This window comes from Leucopleurus acutus (genome assembly GCF_964270905.1).
Source record: "Leucopleurus acutus genome assembly, chromosome: 10".
Lineage (NCBI taxonomy): Eukaryota > Metazoa > Chordata > Mammalia > Artiodactyla > Delphinidae > Leucopleurus > Leucopleurus acutus.
Window position 1 is genome coordinate 24,357,586 of NC_139153.1, and position 20,356 is coordinate 24,377,941.

The 20,356-nt window shown below is 40.6% G+C and overlaps 1 protein-coding gene across 1 annotated transcript in view; it reads right to left on the reverse strand.

The window, feature by feature from the left end:
* Positions 1-18,014, reverse strand: part of SLC25A26 (solute carrier family 25 member 26) — a 143,457-nt gene extending 125,443 nt beyond the window's left edge. Inside the window, exons 1-3 of the mRNA XM_082849210.1 lie at positions 17,960-18,014; positions 4,784-4,940; positions 1,308-1,417 (exon numbers count right to left, since the gene is read on the reverse strand). Of these exons, the coding sequence (XP_082705336.1) occupies positions 1,308-1,417; positions 4,784-4,940; positions 17,960-17,992 (300 nt within the window). The 5' untranslated portion in view covers positions 17,993-18,014. The remainder of the gene's footprint in view (positions 1-1,307; positions 1,418-4,783; positions 4,941-17,959) is intronic.
* Between the last annotated feature and the right edge of the window lie 2,342 nt (positions 18,015-20,356).

Below are 20,356 nucleotides of genomic sequence, written 5' to 3' on the forward strand. Positions count from 1 at the left end.
CCAAATGATCTGTATGACATTATCTCTACACAATTTGTTGGGTCACACACTTTTATTAATGTTCCAAGTGTGCTTGAAAAAAATGAATAATCTTTAGCAGTTAAGTGCAGAACTCCATACACATCCATTAGACCATTCTTGCCATTGTGTTGCTCAAATCTTCTATGGTCTTAACAAGTTACCTGCCTGGTCCTAAGACTTTTACGGATAGATGTGAATAACTCCAATGAAGATAGTAATTGTATTCATTTTTCATTATAATTCTAGCAACGTTTTGCTTTATATCTTGAGACTATGCTATTTAGTTCAGGTTTACTACATCTCCCAGGAGAATTGTTCCTCATATCATTATACAGTGGTCTCCTTGATTTTGCTTTCAGTCTTTATTTTTTTCTTGATCTGATATTAACATTACTATCAGCTCTCTGTCAGCTACTCTTTCTGAATCAGTTAGGGTTGATCAGAGAAGTAGAACCACTAAGAATGGTAAGAATAAGAAGCTATTACAGGGATATAAACAGTAATTGTGGGAGCTGGTTAAACAACTTATGTAGAACTGTTGCTTCTGCGTCTAGTGTTGGGACAGAAACTTAGAAGGCATGCAATCAGGAAGGAAACGTGGATGTGAAATGGGGAAGAGCAAGGACAAACTGGAATTCGCATTCTCCCTCACCAACCTCAATGATGTGGGTGACCTACAACATAAATTGGCACCCTTCACGACAGAGCCCACACAACTGACTCAAAATTTAGAGAAGCTGAAGGAGAAGACTCAGTGAGAGTTGGAGGAGCTGGAGGCTTGACTGCTGCCTGAAGCCAACAGATCAGTGATGAGGTGTATGAACTGCAGCAGTGCCTGACCTCCCACCAACCTTCTGAGCATGAATACAACCACTGCTTTACTTCCACCTTACAAATCTTGAGCAATTTTCTCTTGTAGCCAGGCTAACCTGGAACCCTCCTGGAAAGGATGTTCTAGGAAATAGACTTCCAGCTCAATTATGCTGACCCAACATGAAGCCGCCAAAATTTGCATGGATATTTTCCTTTACCTCTTTAATTTTATTCTTTCTGTATAATTATGTTTGAGGTGTGTCTCTTGTAAATAGCAGATAGCTGGATTTTTCTTTCATCCTATATAGACTTTCAACTATCATGTTTAATCCACTTACATTTATTGGGATTTATGACTTTCATAATTTAAAAAAGAATTGTCTTTTAAAAATGAAATGAAGTAATACCTGTACTGAAGATATCTGCATACTTTGCATTTCTGAAGTATTTTATACACATAACTTATTACCTACCACTTCTCCAGCAGAGGCAGCCAACATATGCTTCACAGGCATCAAATACGAAGATGAATCAGTGTGCAAAAACCATTTCACATATTCATAGGTGATGAAAAAGGCAGCAGCTGAAATTTAAAACAAACCAGTCTTTCACAAAGTTTAAATATATATGTAAACTGTTAAGAGATATGTTTCTTGAAAAAAATTACAACTCTAGTTATTAAATTATAACAGATAAAGATAATAATAAATATAAGTAATATAAATAAGTATAAATAATAAATATAAATAAATACTGAACTATAAATATTTATAAATATATATTATTTATATAATATATACATATATTATATATGTATATATTATATATGTATATATTTATAACTATAGATAAATATAAATAAAGATAAAGTAATAATATGTACTATTCCCCCCCAACCCCTTCACTCTTGCAGATTTGACTGAGCCCATGTTACATGTCCGACTTTGGACATAAAAACATGCAGATCCCTGCCCTGAGGAAGACTAACAGCTAACCTGGCATTTACCAGTTTGTACTGATAAGTCACTTTAACACTTCTTAGTTAAGTTTTTTGGAAAAGGATATGAATTTCTGTGATGCAAAACATCTTTATATATGGCCATAAAATAATCAGCTACACTGATTTCTAGACAGGTTAAAATTGCAAACACATATCTTAACCAAATAAAGCATCTATTCCATAATGTTGTGTTGCTGGTTACTCAAAATAACCATGGCTACTTTTTACTACATCAACTCACTTTTACATCAAGGAAACAATCAACTACTGTATTAAAACTGGAAATCAAAATCTCTAAAAACCTACCCCTAGGGCTTCCCTGGTGGCGCAGTGGTTGAGAGTCTGCCTGCCAATGTAGGGGACACGGGTTCGTGCCCCGGTCCAGGAAGATCCCACATGCCGCAGAGCGGCTGGGCCCATGAGCCATGGCCGCTGGGCCTGCGCGTCCGGAACCTGTCCTCCACAACGGGAGAGGCCACAACAGTGAGAGGCCCGTGTACCGCAAAAAAAAAGAAGCTACCCCTATCACCATGAACTAATCTTAGCTGCACAGGAAGGCTTTAAGCCTTGCCACGTATTGTTAATAAAAAGATGTTCATCACTCACGTAAAAGGTGAGGCACGAAAGATAAATAAATGGCAAATTCACCTTTCGAAAGGCATTTGAACATGTCACACAGTGAAGTCTGAAACACTCAGGAAAAGAGCTTGGTAGTGAAAATCAGTTCTCCACAGTTAAAGTCAACAAGCTTGTAAACACCCCAGTGGCTAACAAACAAACAGCAGGCCAAATGAGGAGGCACACTGTCCCCGGATGAGTAATGACCATGCAAGCAGTTGTATACAGTTAATGCAGGTCCCAATTCCCACTTGTGATTCTTATTTAGGCTGTTCCTACTTTGGCCTACTCACTAAATAGGCTAGAATATCTCCAGTCACATTCGGCTGTAAGTTCTACCTGCTACACGTTCCACCCACCCACCCCCACCCCCCAGGAGTGAAAACAAAACAAAAAACTATGGTTTTTCTACATTCCCTTCTAAACATGAAGGGTCTTGAATACAGGTCTTTTCCTCTCTTCTTTCGACCCTCAGTCCCTTCCATACCCCCTGCACAATATGTTCTCAAAAAAGTCTACAAGCCTCTGAATGTTACACTGGTGCACTGTACTCTGTCTAAAACCTTAACCAATAGCAAAAATTGTTTAAAGTGCCACGTAAAAAGTTTCAATTCACCAACAATTTGCAGAAAAACAGAAAGGCCATTTCTGAAACGCTGACACTCTGACTCTTTATCCAGCATCTCCCATTCAAAGACGTTCTGTGGATGTCAAAAAAAGAAAAAGAAAAGCAGGGCAAGAAGAACACCACTTTCTCAAACATACAAAAATTCAAAACCACATTCTGTATGTAAAGTCCTGCTGACAAGAATCTAAACCAGCCCTGTGAGCTTAATGGAGCACCATGTACCCTGTAGACGATCACTAATACTTCATCTACCAACAATTCCTACATAATACGTAAGAGAAAAAAGAATATTTACAGTGATGAGGGAGGCATCATAAGAATGGATGACCAAAAGACAGGGACTTAGTAACATATTTCTTTGCAATTCCCTAGTTCAGAGGTTCCCAAACTTGTCTACATATAAAAATTACCTGGGGATTTTTTTTTTTAAACCTCCAAAGCCCAGGCCACACCTCAGGCCAACTAAATCCCAAATCTCTGGGAGTGGGACAGCAGTACTTTCTTTAAAAAAAAAAAAAATCTCTTCAGGTGATCAGGTGATTGCAACACAGACAAATTTAGGAACCAAGGCGCATCTCCCACATATAGAGCTATACTTGGCATAGAGTGGGTCCTCAGTAGCGACTTGTTATGATCAATTACTGAAAATTAAGACATAAAATAATTCAAGGATAACCTCAGAACAGTTGGCTGCTCTAAGGATGGCTCAGGAAGATAAACTAAAGGACCAAAAAGATTTGCTCTACAAATCTTTATGTGAATGTTATGCTCACAGATGGATATAGACAGACATCTTAATGTCAAGTTAACAAGAAAGAATTTCTAATGAAATATACTGAGAAAAAAGAAATCAAACTCCAGAATTTAAGAATCTTCTGGAGCAGGGGTTTTGTGAGTGTGTGAGTATGTGAGAGTGTGTGAGTGTATTGTGTATGTGTGTGTGTGTGTTTGATAGTGATGGTTTTCTGTTTGCTTAGTCTGCTTTTGAGTGCCAATCAAAGCATCAGTAAACAATTATTTAAATAAGTATCTGAAAAGAGGTGGATTAAATGAAACAGATTATACTGATTATAGAATAAAAGGGCCATAAATCACACAACTCCAAAACCAAAACAAAAGCAAGACAATGGGAAGAGGAGGTTAGTGGGAATGGGTTGCATCATCTGAGAGCAATTTAGTTAAGACAAAGATTTAATGCCTCTTAGGTTCATCTGCTCCACAAGAATCTCCAAGCCAGTGGTTATTAAACTCAGCTTCACATCTGAATCACCTGGGAAGTTACTAAAACTCCTGATACCCAGGCAAAGACCAGACCAATTAAACTTCTCATGGAGACACAGGCGTAAGTATTTTGTAAAGCTTCCCAAGAGATTCCAAAGTGCAGGCAAGGTTGAGAACTGCTGTAAGACATTACAATCAATGTTACAGGAACACTTTAAGGATTCTAACAAGGAGTTTTAACAACAACAAAAACCACTCATTTAAAGATTGCTCATTTTTTTATTACAAATACACTAGAATGGAATCTATAGCACCAGCTGAGTCAAAAATAATGGATTAATGAATAGAAAATAAATTCAGGAGATCAACTACATCAATCATATAAGGAATTCTATATAGGATTGGACCACATACCATTCTGAAAATAAATCCCATTATCTTGGCTTTATATAAAGCAGTGATAATACCAATATAATTTTTACCATTAGGAAAGGATCCAATAGCAGCAGAAGGAACGCCAGCATATATTCCACGAAAACCACCAGCCTTATTAAATCCTTGGGGGCTCTGCAGCCTGGTTTTAATGGTATCCAGAGGAAATAATATCAAGTCAACACAGACACCTGCTACCCCACCAGCCTTTAAAAAAAAAGAAAAAGAAAAAAAAGGTTACAATAAAATAAATTGCCATTTGGGGGATGGGGTAGTTTTTAAAGCATATTTCTTTAAGTATGGTTTTAAAGTATACCACAGACTACTTTGGTACAGTCAAAACACCTCTTACCTAAATCTACAGACTGTCCTGGGAAAATAACCATTACTGTGATATATTTTCAAGTTGTAAATTTTATATTACATATTCTGTTTTAAAAAAAAGTTTAATGATTTTTAATAATTTTAAAATAAATTTCAAATTTATTTTTAATGATTTCATAGGGTTCAAAAAAGTAAACAAACAAACCTCAGAAAGGTAAAGAGTTCAAAGTCTCCTTCCCTGTCCCTAAAAACCCAAGCAACCAGTTTTGGTTTCTTATTGTGTCCTTCCCAAGTTACTTTAGGCATATACAAGCAAATACGAATATGTATTTTATTTTACCTTTTTTTTTAAGTAAAAGGTGGTATGCTGCACCTTGTTTTTTTCATTTGACAATTTATCTCAGTGATCTTTCCAAAGTACACCAAATGTTACATTTTTTGCCTTTTTAACTAATGAGTAGTGAATCTGCATTAAGAAAAAAACTGTTTTCAGACTTACATTCTAAATGGTAATGCTCCTTGTGAATCTAGATCCATATTTTAAGGATCACACATGTAAGGATTCCTATGGTATCCTCTCTACTTTGCGTATATTTGAAAATTCCTTGATACTTTTTAAGTGAATAAATGAAGGGGGAAAAAAAGAGCTAAATTCCTAGAGGACATTAAAACCTGACCCAAACTAGTCATCTCCCAAGAGATACCATGTTGCTTTGGAGAAGCTGCACTTTAAAACCTGATTAAAAACTAAGTTTTCACCTCATGATTACACTAGTATATACAGAATATTTTAAAAACTGGTTACAGCTTAGTCAAAGCAAAAAGAGACTCAGAAAAATATGAACTAAGAGACTGTCAAAGAAAGGTCAACACACAAGGTCTAAAGGCATCATTTAAAGATATGAATCAATACCATTTCACAGTAAGCAGGTAGAACTACAGAGACAACTCTCAATACGGTTCCTACATAGTAAGTTTTAAACTGAATTGCTAACTTTTCCTATCTTTTGGATTTTGAACCATGTGAATATATTACCTATTCAAAAAGTAAAAGCAGACATTAAAAACTATATATTCCATGACACAGAAAAAGAAGAATCAGTACTATTTAAACATATAGGCAGAGTTCAAAATGACACGCTGTTTCCACCCTTTGGGTTTACAGAATGCTCAAGTGGTACAAAGGTTGGTGCCTAGCAAACACTTTCTGCTCTACCTGCCACTCACCATAAAACCACTGCAAGGGGCTTCCCTGGTGGCGCAGTGGTTGGGGGTCTGCCTGCCGATGCAGGGGGCGCGGGTTCACGCCCTGGTCCGGGAGGATCCCGCGTGCCGCGGAGCGGCTGGGCCCGTGGGCCATGGCCGCTGGGCCTGCGCGTCCGGAGCCTGTGCTCCACGGCAGGAGGGGCCGCAGTGATGAGCGGCCCGCATACAGCAAAAAAAAACACTGCAAAACTTCATTGGAAAAATGAAATTACCCTGATGAGAAATGCAATAATGTCTATTTTTCAATTAGTTAGTATAGGTAATTATTAAAAATTAGTGTACACTAGAAAAGTACATTACCATAGGGACTTCCCTGGTGGCGTAGTGGTTAAGACTCTGCCTGCCACTGCAGGGGACACGGGTTCGAGCCCTGGTCCAGGAAGATCCCACATGCCGCGGTGCAACTAAGCCCGTGTGCCACAACTACTGAGCCTGCGCTCTAGAGCCCACGAGCCACAATTACTGAAGCCCATGTGCCACAACTACTGAGCCTGAGCTCTAGAGCCCATGAGCCACAACTACTGAAGCTCACTCACCTAGAGCCTGTGCTCCACAACAAGAGAAGCTACCGCAGTGAGAAGCCCACACAATGAAACGACGAGTAGCCCCCACTCGCCACAACTAGAGAAAAGCCCGCGCGCAGCAATGAAGAACCAACGCAGCCAAAAATAAATAAAATTTTTAAAAAAAGAAAAAGAAAGAGAAAAGTACATTACCATATACGTTAATACCATATGATCAGCCTGAAAGGCATGACAGAACCCCAAAGACCATGCAGGATACTGTGCAAATGACCTAAAAAGTTGTCACCAAAAGAACACAGAGATGTGCCAGTAGAGCACCACAAGTGGGAGTAAAAGAATGACAATGTGGGATTTCTTCCCAGATATAAAGGTGGCCTTTTCTAAGTCAAGGGAAAAAGTTCACAAGTAACGTAGCAAAGTTAAAAAGAAAAAAAAAGCCAACTTTTTCAACACTCTTCTCACTTATTCTTTAAGGATTTTATAAAATTCAGTAGGTAATAAAATATTTTGCCTGCCTCTTCATTTTCTCAAAACACAAGAACTAAAATCTTGGTGAGAATGACTGATATGACTGGTTTCTTTAAAAATAGCTGCACTTCATTCTAATTTTCTCTTTAATCTTAGGAGTGGGTTCAGAGAGATGCTTGCTATCTACTTCTAAGTTTTAATCAATAAGCAAATTACTCTTTTAATCTATTTGGCTACTTTGCATGCATTGATTCTCCAGCCCGCCTTTCATCAGAATTCTAATCATCTGAGAATAAAATGACCAGATTGAATCTATTTATCTAGTAAATCATGAATCAAGAGTTACTAATTGCTTCTGTGGATTTCAAACTTCTACAACTCAAATGTCACTTAAATTCATGAGACTGAAAAAAATGCTGCTAAAAGAACATTAAGAATTACCTATGTATTTAGACACATAGCAACATATCTAAGATATAAACAAAAACTTTAAGGAATGCTTATAATTTTTCATCAAGCCAGCATCAACTGAATTATAAGGGACTCTACTAATTTCTTTTTTTCTTTAGCCTGAGAAATTTGTTTTATCTATGATCACTTATCAAAAATGTTATCAGGAGGGACTTCCCTGGCAGTCCAGCGATTAAGACTCCATGCTTCCACTGCAGGGGACATGGGTTCGATCCCTGGTCGAGGAGCTAAGATCTTGCATGCCATGCAGTGTGGCCAAAAAATCTTCTTTAAAAATTAAAAACAATTTTTAAAAAAAGGTTATCAGGCAAAGGGTTAGTTTCAAGATTTATGGTAGCTTACACTGAAAATCCTAAGTGCTAGACAAAGTCCAAAGAAAGAGAACATAAACCAGATAACCAGCAAGCCTTACCACAGCATAACAATTTACTGAGACCTTGATATCATATAGATAAAATACACAGCACCACCTCAATTTAAAAATGGAAAAAGTGCTGGCAGGCTGTAGAGAGGAAGTGTATAATCAGTGAAATTAGGCCCTTTGAAATTCCTCTGGGAGTTGAAAAAAAGTCAAGATTACATGAAGCTGGCAAAACAGAAAAAAACAAAGCAAAAACAAAAAAAACTCACTCCTGCTCAACTACAGGACAAAATCAAACCATCCGTCTAATTTAACTAAGCAAAATCATCACAGGCCCCTGGCCTAGACCACAACTAAAAAGAACCAGGCAAAACATTAACATGGCTTCTCGGGGAAACATCCCTCCCTGACATTCTCAGCTTCCCCCACAACAAAGTGGCCACCAGTGACTTTAACCACCTCATTGGAGAGCTGCGGCTTCTGCTTCCTGTGATACTTGCCTTCTTCCCCCTCCACCATCCATTCTCCCCGCAGCGCTCCTTCACCCTCTACACTAACGTTGTCTGTGTAAAATACAAATTTCAATTTCATCTTGACACTCTTCAAAGTTTCCAAAAGCCCTTAGGATGAAGAACAAAATCACAGTACAGCCTACAAGGCTCTAGAAGTTCTGTCCCCCATCTACCTCTCCACCCTTAACTCCATCGTTAGCCCTTTGCTGGGTACCTTCTTACCACCTTGATCTCTCTTTTCCTCCAAGTCATCTGATTTTCCTCATTTCTAGGACTGTGTCCCTAATCCCCCAGTCTAGGTTTACACCCTCATGTCTCCACACACTGATCAGAATTCTAATTCTGTAGTTGAGCATCTGACCATTTCTTCAAAGACTGTATGTTCCACGAAACTATAAGATCCATACCTGTTTTGTTCACCAGTATGTTCCCAGCACCCAGTACATAGTAGGCACTCAATAACTATTTGAAAAACACATGAATTAATGACTATAACAAAAGGTTACTAACCATATCTTAGAAGGTACTACAAAGCAACCCAAAAAAGGTACATCAAATTTTTTAAAAATTGCAAAACACAGGACCAAACAATTCCCAAAAGAAAAAATATAAACAGCCAACAAAATTATGAAAATATGCTTCCCCATCATCAGTGATCAAATAAAAACAAAATTTTAAATTTCCCAATTACATTATAAAAGATTAAAAATATGGAAATAGTTATGGGTATTAATATAAACAAATTATTATAATCTATTGAAGGACAATTTGGCAAAATGAAAATTTTAAACTATAAAATACTTGATCCAGTTATTTTATTTTTAAACATTTCTTCCACAAAAATAAGTTCATAAATATACAAGAATGTTTACTACAGAATTCTTTCTAACAGTGAAAAACTAGAAATAACCTAATAAGTTGTATTATACCAGAATAACGGATTGCTACACAGCCTTTAAAAGAATGAGATCAACCTGAACTTGCTGATACAGAAACATGTTATATTCTTAAATTAATCAAATAAGCTACAGAACAATATATGCTGTATAATCCCACCTTTCAAAGAAATGTGTTATTTTTTTGTCTATGCATAATCAGAAGTCTGGAACCACACACACCAAACTGTTAGAAGTTATTATCTCTGTGGAAAAACATTCGAGATGAGGAGCATTTTTATTATTATCTTGTTGATTTTTGTACTGTTCAAGTTTTGCAATGAGTCCTAAAAACATACAAAAGTAGAGCTACTCAAATTAATATTCCCTCACCAAAACAACCACCCAAATTCACTGGTCACATTTGGTATACAGTAGGCACTCAGTAAGGGGTAACTCAGAACCTCGACCCCTGGACCCTAAACTACCTGTTCAGCTTCATCTGGCACACTCTTGATCTTGAGCCTCCTCCACTCTGACTAGCCTGTTTCCCAAAAACATCCTGAAACTTATCAATTCTGTGCTCCTTCTTAGGTTTTTCTCTCAGCCTGGAAGGCCCTTCCAATGCCTCTTGTCTCCTGTATACTACAGCCAGCAGACCACCTGCTCCCCCCGGCCATTACATACACACAAATACATACACATACACACACACACACACCTGCCAAACTCCATTTCATTGTTAAGACTGTGACCAAACGCCATATCCCTCCTGAAGCCCTTCCCAGTCTCCCAGTCAGAATTAAAGGCTACTTCCTTAACTCCCCCATATAACTTTGTTTACATTTCACTTTCAGTACTAACCACCATGGCTGACACTAAGATCCTTCAGAGTAGAAGCCAGGTCAGTGACCTTGGCCCTCTTAAATATATAACCCAGTGCCTGGCATGGAGCAGGGCTTCCACACTTGTTTGCTGGTCTGAATCACATGGAAATGTAAGATGATGAGAAAACACTTTACAGAAAGATTCAACGTTCACAAGAAAAACTGCAGCAAATCACTCTCTGGTTGTCCCTGCTGCAGTCTGCCATAACACTGTGACAAATGAAACCTGGCATTACCTGCTGCTATACTTCTTGGCATTCCACAGCTCCAGTGACAGCTTTGTGGTATATTCAGGGTGTCTTTTCCAGAAATCCTGTGCCTTTCATCACCTCCTGACGGAAAAGACTGCGCAGGATCAGTGTTGTTTGGTAAGGCTATTCTCAGGAACACAATAATGGTTCTAGAATTTGACTTGAGTATTCTTCCATTTCTCCAGAAATTCTTTCAGATTAAATATTGCCTTAGACTACAGCTTTGGCAACAGACACGCAGACCTGGCTTCAATCTCAAATGGGTCTCCCTAGAAAAGCTATTAAACCTAGGTAAGCCCACATTTCTTCATGCATGAAAGGGGAAAAATAATAGTACCTATACTTCACAGAGTTTTTGAGAACTGAGAGATTAAATGAGAATTAAATACAACTACATGAGCCTGTTACATGCTTAGCAAAATGCCTGCCTCAATTACCAATAAGTATGAGTTATCATTTTTAGTGTTATGTTACTGCAAATATCCTTCCAAGTCTGCTGATGCCCTATTTCTGACAGGCCAATATTAAAAACCATGTGAAAGACAAAGGAGGACTTGACCAAAGACTGAAGATTACATTCATATATTAAACTGAATTATAAATGTATATACAAAATCGATAAATTCAAGTCTTTCCTTACCAATAATGAATGAAAAGCTTTCCTCAAATTCTGCTCCCTGGACAAGAATCACCCATGGATTCACACAACAGAAAACCAAATCACGCGACGTGTGCAGGAACGATTCAGCATCAAACTCAAAAAACTGAGAAACACTACTGTTCAAATTTCTTTATGATGCTTGGATGTGAATTTATGGGTTTTTTTTTTAACCAGAATACAAAAAAAAAAAGAGAAGACAAAATTGTAAACATATGATTTCTGCTCTGAAAAAACTGCATAAGCACACATTAAAGTGTTCAGTAAATGGTTCCTTTTTATCACCATGCATAATTACATGGTTAATTTTTGTTTTATTTTCTGTTAAATGTCTGCTCCCACTTGACTGCACACCCCTGAGGGTAGGGACCATATCTTCCAGGCTCTTGCTCTTCCCAAGTACCAGAGCAAAGGCTCACACATATGTCTGGTTAAACAGGTAACAATACCTGATGCATGGAGGTGGAAAAACTGTGGGTACAACATTTATCTTCCCTCTATTTGGCATTTTGTTACTCAAATTCTGTGTGTACCATTAAAATTTTAATATTTAAAACTTATATCTGGGGCTTCCCTGGGCGCAGTGGTTGAGAGTCCGCCTGCCGATGCAGGGGACCCGGTTTCATGCCCTGGTCCGGGATGATCCTGCATGCCGCGGAGCGGCTGGGCCCGTGAGCCATAGCCGCTGAGCCTGCGCGTCCGGAGCCTGTGCTCCGCAGCGGGAGCGGCCACAGCAGTGAGAGGCCCGCATACCGCAAAAAAAAAAAAAAAAATTATATCTGAACACACAGCATTTGGTTTGGAAGTGGTACAAAAGCATATTAAGTCATTTACAGCTAAATTTCAGATTCTAAAACTTTCCCAGGACCCCCTCTTATACTGAAAGGAAAGGTAGCTCCATCTCCTAGTACTTGAAATACAGAAGAAATGCCTCCATCACGGCAGTGGTTCTCCATTGTGGCCCCAGACAATTGGTGGTCTCCAAGGGTGCCTTGCATGCTCCACTGATGGATCAAAATTGAGAATATACCTCTGTCTAGGTGACTGCCTACTCAACACAAAAATGAGCAAAAAAAGGAAGACCTGCCCACTGTGACCTAAATGACAGAAAGAAACAAGTCACACAAAGCAAGCTCGAGAATGTGCAGCATAATTCCCAATCCCTTAGAGATATGGAGTTAATGCTTCATCATCAGATACTAACTTCCTTGACTCCAGAAAGCAGACTAGGAAGCTGCCTTCCAGAAAAGAAACGTATGAGGCAATAAACACTGAAAACGTCCCTTCAACTTCATTCTTATCTTTTCTTCTGTTTTCTTACCCCACCTAAGAAGCCTTGGCCACATAATCCATGCCACTGCCCTCAAGTCCCTTTCTGCCAGTGGTTCTCAGCAGAAGGGCAGGTCCAGTGAGAAGACACAAATATTATGAAGAAGCTTTTTCAGAACCACCTCCCTAAAGTAAGAAAAGAAAACAACAAAATAACAACTAAAAAAAAAAAACAGTACAAGCAGTCCTTGCTTTGCACAGCACCGACACACATGCATCTCAGTTGCCATAAGGAACACAAGTCCTCTAACAGGACAGTTGAATTACAGTGACCACAGTGACATTTCACAAAAATGAATAATCGAAAGAGGGAACTGGCCAACAAACATGAAAGCAGGGCAAATAAATGACAAGTGGTTAACACTGAAAGTTACATTCAAATCAAATGTAAAAGGAGTTATAAAAGAATTAGCTGTGGGAATATCGACACTGCTGTCATTGGAGAGATTCTAGACATGCAGCCAGAGGAAAATGAGTGAAGGCGAACTTACCACATACGGGGAAAGAGGCTGGGACGAAAAGGACAAAGATGTCCCAGAGCAAGCTGTGCCAGCAAAAACCTCCACGTTAAAGGAACACTTGTTCTGTATTGCAAGTTATATGACTTAAAATTACTTCTGATACTTTTTTTTTACAAAGAAATACAGTCTTAATGTTTTAAATTACACTGTACTAAATGTAAGTTTTACTTCTTTTTTTTCCGTTTCCCTATACTTCCACAATCTACAGTAAGAGAGTTATTAACATTGACAAGAATTTTTAAAGGTCGTTAAATGATCGTTTTCATCAATTATTAAGATCACTTTGCATGACGTCCACTCGCACATTCATCTTTCCAGCCCCAAATTACACGCAAAGGACTGCCTGCACTTCACACTGCAGAGCACCAACACTTGCCGAAGTTCCTTCACCTGTAACCCAGTTAAAAGTAACTGAGACAATACCCTGAGCAAACCATAATTCAAAAAGAGTCATGTACCAAAATGTTCACTGCAGCTCTATTTACAATAGCCCAGAGATGGAAACAACCTGAGTGTCCATCATCGGATGAATGGATAAAGAAGATGTGGCACATACATACAATGGAATATTACTCATCCATAGAAAGAAACGAAACTGAGCTATTTGTAATGAGGTGGATAGACCTAGAGTCTGTCACACAGAGTGAAGTAAGTCAGAAAGAGAAAGACAAATACCGTATGCTAACACATATATATGGAATTTAAGAAAAAAAATGTCATGAAAAACCTAGGGGTAAGACAGGAATAAAGACACAGACCTACTAGAGAATGGACTTGAGGATATGGGGAGTGGGAAGGGTAAGCTGTGACAAAGCGAGAAAGAGGCATGGACATATATACACTACCAAATGTAAGGTAGATAGCTAGTGGGAAGCAGCCGCATAGCACAGGGAGATCAGCTCGGTGCTTTGTGACCGCCTGGAGGGGTGGGATAGGGAGGGTGGGAGGGAGGGAGACGCAAGAGGGAAGAGATATGGGAACATATGTATATGTATAACTGATTCACTTTGTTATGAAGCAGAAACTAACACACCACTGTAAAGCAATTATACTCCAATAAAGATGTAAAATAAAAAAATTTTTTAAATTTAAAAAAATAAAGTAACTGAGACAGGGATGCTTTTGGTTTCACTCAAGTAACAACCCAGATGAACTACAAGGTCGATGAAACAGCTAACTACTGAAAAGGAGAGAAGAGTCAGGCTGGAAGGAAAGAGTGGTTTGGAAGTATGTTTGTTTGTTTTGCATTGAAAAAAGTAGAAGAGGGCTTCCCTGGTGGCGCAGTGGTTGAGAGTCCGCCTGCTGATGCAGGGGACACAGGTTCGTGCCCCGGTCTGGGAGGATCCCACATGCCGCGGAGCGGCTGGGCCCGTGAGCCATGACCGCTGAGTCTGCGCGTCCGGAGCTTGTGCTCCGCAACGGGAGAGGCCACAACAGTGAGAGGCCCGCGTACCGCAAAAAAAAAAAAAAAAAAAAAAGTAGAAGAAAAAAGTAAGGCTACTATCAAAATTATTTCATTCCATCTTGGAGGATTTCAATACAGCTTTTTTTTTGTTTTTTTAAGGAATGGAATAAAGCCAGCCCTCCATATCCTGGGGTTCCGCATCGTCAGATTCAACCAAATGCAGATTCAAAATATTTGCAAAAAGAATTCCAGGGCTTCCCTGGTGGCGCAGTGTCTGGGAGTCCGCCTGCCGATGCGGGGGACACAGGTTCGTGCCCCGGTCCGGGAGGATCCCGCATGCCCCGGAGCGGCTGGGCCCGTGAGCCATGCGTCCGGAGCCTGTGCTCTGCAACGGGAGAGGCCACAACAGTGAGAGGCCCGCGTACCGCAAAAAAAAAAAAAAAAAAAAAAAGAATTCCAGAAAGTTCCAAAAAGCAAAACTTGAATTTGCTGTATGCAGGCAACTATTTTCATAACATTTATATTGTATTTACAACTATTTACACAGTATTTACCTTGTATTAGGTATGATAAGTAATCTAGAAATGATTTAAAGTATACAGGAGGATGTGCATAGGTTACATGCAAATACTACAACATTTTATATAAGGGACTTGAGCATCTGTGGATTTTGGTATCCACAGCGGACCTGGAACCAACTCCCCTTGGCTACCAAGTTTTAATTAGGCATGAACCAGATGTATACAGGTACAGTGTTGTATTTTTTCTTTTTTTTAAATCTCATAAGCATTTTCTATGTTACTATTATAGCACATACTCTTCACAAGCACTGTTACCAACGGCCCCTAAATAGTCCATGAAATGCATCTATCATCATTTACCTAACCATTCCTCTTTTATTTCATGTTTTCCTATTATCTTCACTGAGCTAAATGTTATGAACATCTTTAGGTCACTAATACTTATTTCAAACTGCTCTCCTAAAAGCATGCACCAGTGACTGTACTCTTGGAGGTTTTTTTCTGAATAGTCTGCTCTGTGCTCCAAATGAAAACTTAACATGCCAGAAGCTCTCTCCCTATTCAGCTCTACAGCCCTTCAATCCTGCTCCAGAAACTTCAGGAAGGAAACAGGTAAATATGTGCTCTATGTCAGGCTCCGTACTACATCTCACTTAATCCTTAGAAGCCGAGGCTCAAGACTTCTGCAAACGTGAAGCTGCATTCATTCACCCAACAAGTACTGAGTGCCTTCGAAGTGGCAGGCATTGGTCACACAGTAGTAAACAAAATGGAACTCCCTGAGGAGTGCTTAGCCTCCTCAAAGACGCTCCCAACCGTTTAAAAAAAAAGGGGGGCGCCCCTCCATTTCCGGACTACTTCAATAATAAAACCCTCTAATGGCTTTCATTATGCTTTATATAAAATCCAAATTCCTTTCCACTGCCCACCAAGACTCACCTCGGCAGGCTTTGTCTAGCTCTCCAACAGCAGCCTCTGTCACACTACCCTCACCCACTACGCCTCAGCCACCACCTTCACATCCTGAACCCTTTCCACCTGAGCATTTTCTCACGTGCTGCTCCCTCTGAACTTTCCCCTCTGCTCATCAAAATGACTAGCCCCTTACCTGTTAGGTCTTAGCTTAAACGTTAGCTCCTCAGGGCCTTCCCAGAGCACTCCATCTAAAGTAGATTTTCCAATATTATTCTCGCTCTCTCCCACCTCAGTTCATTCCTTTCACAGTACTTATCATATAGCCTTGGTTTGTTTGCCATCAAATCTCCAAGGGCAATCACAGTACCAGTAGACAGAACACATGGCAGATAAACTGCATGCTAAATGAATTCACCAGGAATGAGATCTAACTTCCTTGAAACTTCTACCAATCGATCCCAATTTTACCCTCTGTAACTACGAAAAAAGAAGTATGCAAGTGTACCCTTCTTTAATAAAATTAATTTTAAATAAATTTTAATACAATTTTTCTTTTGTTAACTCTGACACTCACCTGTTTTTAGCAACTGCTACTGTTGCTGACTTCAGCGATAGTCTCAAGGAGCAGTAAATGGAATCCCATGTTACACTGCTTGGAATCTGAGCTCCAACACTTACACACACGAAATGTATCTCACTTGTGTGACTTTGGACAAATTATCTAACATACTATTCCTCAGTTCCCTCATTTGGAAAACTAGGATAAGACTTCAATTGTCTGTCAGGCTTAAATGAGATGATGTATGCAAAGAGCTTACCCTAGTTCCCGTCAGAGCAATGTGGATTGTCATAAGTACTACTGCCATCTCACCAGCTGGACAGGAAAACGTCTTCAACGGGGTAACATATTTCTTTGCATCTCTAAAACCTAGCTTCTACAAATATCAACAAATCTAGATTTAAAACCATCATTCCACCAGTCTGGGTAAGATCCCCCTTCCACATCTTTCCATACACTCTGAAACTAACCCTCATCGTCATTTATGATAACACTCTTTTCACCCCTTCTGCCTCCACCACCTGACCCGTGCGGCCAGGTCTATCTTGTTCACCATGTTATCTCCGACACCTGCAAAAACATTTGATAATTAAACGAAGAAAATCCTCTAGGCCTCCATCTCTCAGGAAAAGCTTTTGAAAAGGTTCTTGTCTATTTTCTGCCTCTGCCCGCTCTCCTACAGTGAAAACATAGGCAGCCAACCTGTCTTGTTCACTACTGTATCTAGTATCCCCTACTGGGCCTGTCCTAAGAAAGGTTTCAAAGTATTTATTAAAGGATTTGGGGGGTGGGGGTTGATGTTAAGACACGTTGATTCTCGTTGTTTTCTAAGGAATTAAACACCACTGACGTATTCAACGCGCGGCTCAACGCGCGGCTATTTGTGCTCAGCTGTATATACCATACCCAAAGCCTAGAAAAATGCTCGGAAGCAAACTAAGCAGATTATATATAAGATGAATGAATGGATATGTCATTTTCCGAGACTGAAAAAAGATACAGCAAAATGAAACCATAGTCTTGACCAGGTCTGTGAGCGACTCAAGAGTTTTGTTACATATATTTCATTCATTGCCAAGCTCTCCAGAGTATGGTTACAGTATACAATTGAAACTTTTCTTTTTCCGTTAGGTAAACCGCGGTACGGAAGACTATGAGTCAAGTGCCACCCCTATCCCACCCCTGTCTCTTTCTGTCACACAGGTAGGAAACTCAGAACCTTGACACGAGGCCCGGCGCGGCCCAGGAGCCCCGTGCTTCCTCCCAGACCGGGTGACCGGTGACCCGGGGATGATTCAGCGCGCAAAACCGGAAGGAGGTGCTAGGCCAGGGAAGCCTCCGGCACCCCTAGCGCCTCCACTCTACCGCCCGATACTCACCACCAGCGAGGCTGTGAACCCAGGCCGGTCCATGGCCACATAGGCTCGGTCAAGGTTATAATTTAAAGCTGAGCCAACTCAGGTCGTGAGCCCCAACACTGGGCGCCGCCATCTTGGAGGCGGGGCATGTAACGCCGGCACTACCGTGGCCACGTGAGGTTGAACCACAAGTACACAATTGCACGTGCAACGGGGAAGCTGGGCCAGAAGGAGGGCCAGGAAGGAGGGGCGGAGCCTGGAAAGTGTGGTCGAGTCAAGTCTCGCGACTCTTCTCTGCCTCCGTTTCCTACCGCTTCTGAGTGGGCCAGGTGGAGGAACTCTCGCGAGCAAACGAGCCTCGACTGGGAACCAGGCGTAGCGAGCCCGATGATGAGGAAAGGGTGAAGCCTAACCGTAAACCCAAAAGAGGCGTGGCTATAGTGGAAGGCGGGGCCATGGAGAGGCACGATTAGCTTCAGCGGGCGAGACCTGTGGCTTCCAATGAGTTATTTGCATTTATCTGTTGGTTTCGCCTGTAGAAATTTTGTCTCATTTTCCATAAAACAGGTTCATTATTAGAAAATTATTAAATATAGAAAAACATTTCAAAAATTTCCTTACTCGAGCTAAAAATTAATGTCCTCTACTTCTTACCAGCAGTTTTTGCACTTAATATAATTTATTTGTTCGGTTATTTACTTGCTCATCTTGTCAGCTGTAGTACCAGTTGCACACTTCAAAGACCACTTTACTTAAAGTTTCTTGCAGTGGACTTGCCTTTACATTTTTCAAACAAATACCTTCTAAGTTTCCTTCTATTAAGAGCCAACTGCATCTCAGATGTGGTGCTCTAATACAGCCACTTCGTAAGGTAAGCACGGTTAGCATCCTCATTTTACAGAGAATCCTGATGCTCCAAGAGGTTCACTAACCAACCCAAAGCTACAGAGAACATAGCAGACCCAGGCTTGAAATGTTACTTAATGACCTCATCATATTTCTTCAAAACCTTTGCAACAGCCTTAGGTTCTTTGCCTTTCTTCAATGTCTTTCATACCACTTCTATAGTCAATGTTCTCTTCTAGTTGAGATGTTCTAGAAATGATTAGCAGAATGCCTTCAGGGTTTCAAATTCTGAACCCCCAGAAATCTGGGAGTGGCTTACCTGAGTGGTTCTGTTACCGGCCAGGGTTCTTGGACTCCTTAATCAACAGAAATTGAAAAAACACCAGACGAGAAATTCAGGCAAGGCTTTATTGGGACTCGTACTGTAGCAGGACGGCGCGAAAACAAGTAACAGGTGGCCCTGCTTGTTCCCTGAGGGGAGGGCAAGCTGGTCCCTTACATGGGGCGAGGGTAGGGGCAGGTCCGGGGGTCAGGCTGCAGGGGTGGCTTGGGTGGGGTGCCCATCCTCTTGGTGGTGCTGTGTGCAAGGATCATGTGCGCTACCATGCTTTTGCTCCCGACTCCTCAGGTGTGGAAGTTAGGTTTTGGGGCTTTTTGTATCTTGTTCATAATTTGCCCCAAATGCGCATGCACACAGTTATTTTTAGCCCTTTGGAGTTTCTTTGTATTTGTTGCTTGACGAGACGTTTGTCCAGGTGCAAGCATTGCTGCAAAGGGTCCCAGGTCCCAGGTCCCAGCCTGTAACCTAGCAGGACACTACGAGGCCTTCCTGGAATAGACCCCACCCATGTCCTCCGCCTGACTTTTGTCTGTAGAAAAACTTTAGTCAAAGAATAAATTTAATCAGAGAAGTGAGAAAATGCAGAAAGAAAGGAACACAGTCAAGCAAGACAAAATAATAATACTTTGGCCATTAAACAAAGTCAAGGACCTTTAGTTCTTCCCCAAGGTCTATAGATAATATTCGGAGCCATGTCCTTTGAGCTGTTCTGCAGATACTGAAACCGCCACCAGGTGGAAGAAATTAACCGTATGCTGCCCACAAGCACATAGACCCCAGACCGGCTGGAACCAGAAGGTTGATGATGCTGACTCCCAATTTCCTCACCACCAACCAATCAGAAGAATGTCCACGAGCTGATCACGCCCTGCTCCCTGAACACTGTTAAAGACTCCTCACTACCCCCGTCCAGGGTGGGACATACAGTCTTGAGGGCATTAGCCTGTTGTGGTCCCCTTTGCCTGGCAAAGCAATAAAGCGATTTCTTTCTACTTCACACAAAACTCTGTCTCCCAGATTTAAATCGGCACCGGTGTACAGAGGCTAATTTCGGCAACAAGCCTGTCTCAGTTCAGGCTCTGGGTCTCTCTGATGAGGTTGCAGTCAAGGCATCAGCCAGGGCTATATCTGAAGAGTTGTTGGGACTGGAGGATCCACCTCCAAAATGGCCTATTTCCATACCTGCCAAATTAGTGCTAGCTGTTGGCAGTTGGCCTCAGTTCCTCACCACG